Source organism: Vicia villosa, unplaced genomic scaffold (genome assembly GCF_029867415.1).
Source record: "Vicia villosa cultivar HV-30 ecotype Madison, WI unplaced genomic scaffold, Vvil1.0 ctg.001445F_1_1, whole genome shotgun sequence".
NCBI lineage: Eukaryota > Viridiplantae > Streptophyta > Magnoliopsida > Fabales > Fabaceae > Vicia > Vicia villosa.
Window position 1 is genome coordinate 53,408 of NW_026705620.1, and position 2,328 is coordinate 55,735.

General features: G+C 36.6%; 1 protein-coding gene across 1 annotated transcript; it reads left to right on the forward strand.

Annotated features, from left to right (window-relative positions):
• Positions 1 to 1,235: 1,235 nt before the first annotated feature.
• LOC131635214 (FBD-associated F-box protein At5g38590-like) lies at positions 1,236 to 1,868 on the forward strand. The gene has a single exon (XM_058905817.1). The coding sequence runs from the start codon at positions 1,236 to 1,238 to the stop codon at positions 1,866 to 1,868; it is 633 nt and encodes a 210-aa protein (XP_058761800.1).
• Positions 1,869 to 2,328: the final 460 nt, after the last annotated feature.

Sequence of the window (2,328 nt, forward strand, 5' to 3'; positions counted from 1 at the left end):
AGAGTTTTCCTTTAACGGCCAAACCTTCGCCAACAGCCGAAGGTTTATGCTCCTTTCGTTCATTCAAGTCCTTAGAGTACAAGGCTGATTGAACTTCTTCAAACGTCAGGGACTCCCTTCCATACAAGAGAGTTTCTTTGAAGTGAGCATGTGATCGAGGCAAAGAACACAATAGTAACAGCGCTTGATCTTCATCATCGATCTTCACATCAATATTTTCAAGATCAAGAATCAGCTTGTTGAACATATCCAACTGCTCAGCCAATACTTTGTCTTCAATCATCTTGAATGAATACAAAGCTTGCTTCAAGTAGAGTCGATTTACCAGCGATTTGGTCATATACAAACTTTCAAGTTTCACCCATAACCCTGATGCCGTCGTCTCCTTTGATACCTTCCGGAGAACCTTATCACCAAGGCTCAACAAAATTGCGCTGTGTGCTTTCTCGATCATATTCGTCTTCTCCGCTGCCGTCAATTCTGCATTCATGGCTGCCTCTCCCTTCAACGCTTCCAAACAACCCTGCTGAACCAGTAGGGCCTTCATCTTCAAGCGCCACAGACCGAAATCATTCACTCCGGTGAACTTTTCAATCTCATACTTTGTTGACGGCATCTTCTCCACGCTCACTGCACCAATTTGTTGTGAATTCAATACCGCGAACAAAGTATGAAATAAGGGATGAATAAAGGACAAGGAAGAAGAGGAACACAAGATTGGTTATAACTGCTATTCTTTTACTTTCTCTTAAAACAAGATTACAAGTTTACAAGAATAACAAATAACCTCTCTCACCCTAAATTAGGATTTGCAGCTTAGCAATGATGAGAGACTAGTATGCTATTTATATTAAAACCTAACATACTAACTAATGGGTTTTTTCCACAAGACCCATTACACGCGCCAACTTAATAAACAAGCTAACTTAACAAATTAGGGTTTAAACACTAAAACCTAATTTAATATGCTAACAACCCTAGCATCTTCGACACAAGCATGTGAACAACTTTCGACTTCATGCTTAACCCTGTCGAACCAAGAAGCTACCCTTCGACCATACTAGAGTTCAATCCAATATCTCACAATCTCATTTCTCCCATTTGAAGATGCTTTTGCCACTCGTGTCCTTTCTAAGAGGTGGAGGCCACTTTGGCTTTTATATCCTAGTCCCAATCTCGACTTTGATGACCAAAGATTTATCAAAAAAAGAGAACCATATTTTAGCTTTAAAGGTATGGTAAGTGTAACCATTAATGAAAGAAGTGAGCATCAACCAATCAAAAGCTTTCGCCTAAGATGTCATGAATCTCACGATAATTCCATGTTTGAATACCTTGTTTCGACATTGTTAACCGCTGCAACAGAACGTGGAGTGAAGCACCTAGACATTCACATGTATGATACTCTGAAGTCGAGTGTCAATTCTTGCGTTTTCTGTTCTATTAATCTTGTTGTTCTAAAGCTGAAAGGTGTAAGTGTGAATCATTTTATACCAGCTAACCTTCCCTCACTTAGAACTCTACACTTGAATAGAGTTCAATTTATTGATGATGGTCAAATTGTGGAAATTCTGAATGCTTGTCCAGTTCTTGAAGATTTGGAAATGAAAGATATATCAATCACATTTTGGTCAGATGAGTCAGATGAAGATGTTAAAAAATTAACTAATTTGATAAGGGCGGATCTTACTAATGTCTCTCGTTATGGTGTTTATCTGGATGTGTTGTCTAATGTTGAGTTTCTTCGGTTGGAGAGCATGAGAATATGCAGTTCATCTTCCTTGAATAACCAGGAAAGGATGGAAATGATGAAAGAATTATTGGCATTGCCAAGGATCTCTGTTACTTGTGGGATTTATTTTGAATGATAGTTCTCCTGGAGATTAACTTTTGAATTTGGTTTGTACAATAAACAAATTTCTTGTTTTTGGTAATATGAGTATTATGGAGTTTATTTCTAGAAGATATCTCTCTTTTTTATATAAATACTCTCTTTTTAATTGTTATTCTACCTTGGAGATTTGGGGTACATGTTTCTCAATATCTATGAATTGTTGTTTGTACTCCATGACATCTATTCTCTATAACAATGCCAGTGAAATTACCTCTTCTCAGAATGTGTTTTAGTTCTCCCAATAATATGTTTTCTTTATCACCCTTGTATCTCAATCTTCAAGACTTTTCTGTAACGTAATCTCGTGCCTTCTTATAATTTTTTTATTTCGCAAATGTCTAATTTATTTCGACATTTCGGATAAATTGATGATAATTTGTTTTCCATAACAAAGTATATGATAAGTTGAACACTCCTTATTGTTTTACAATATA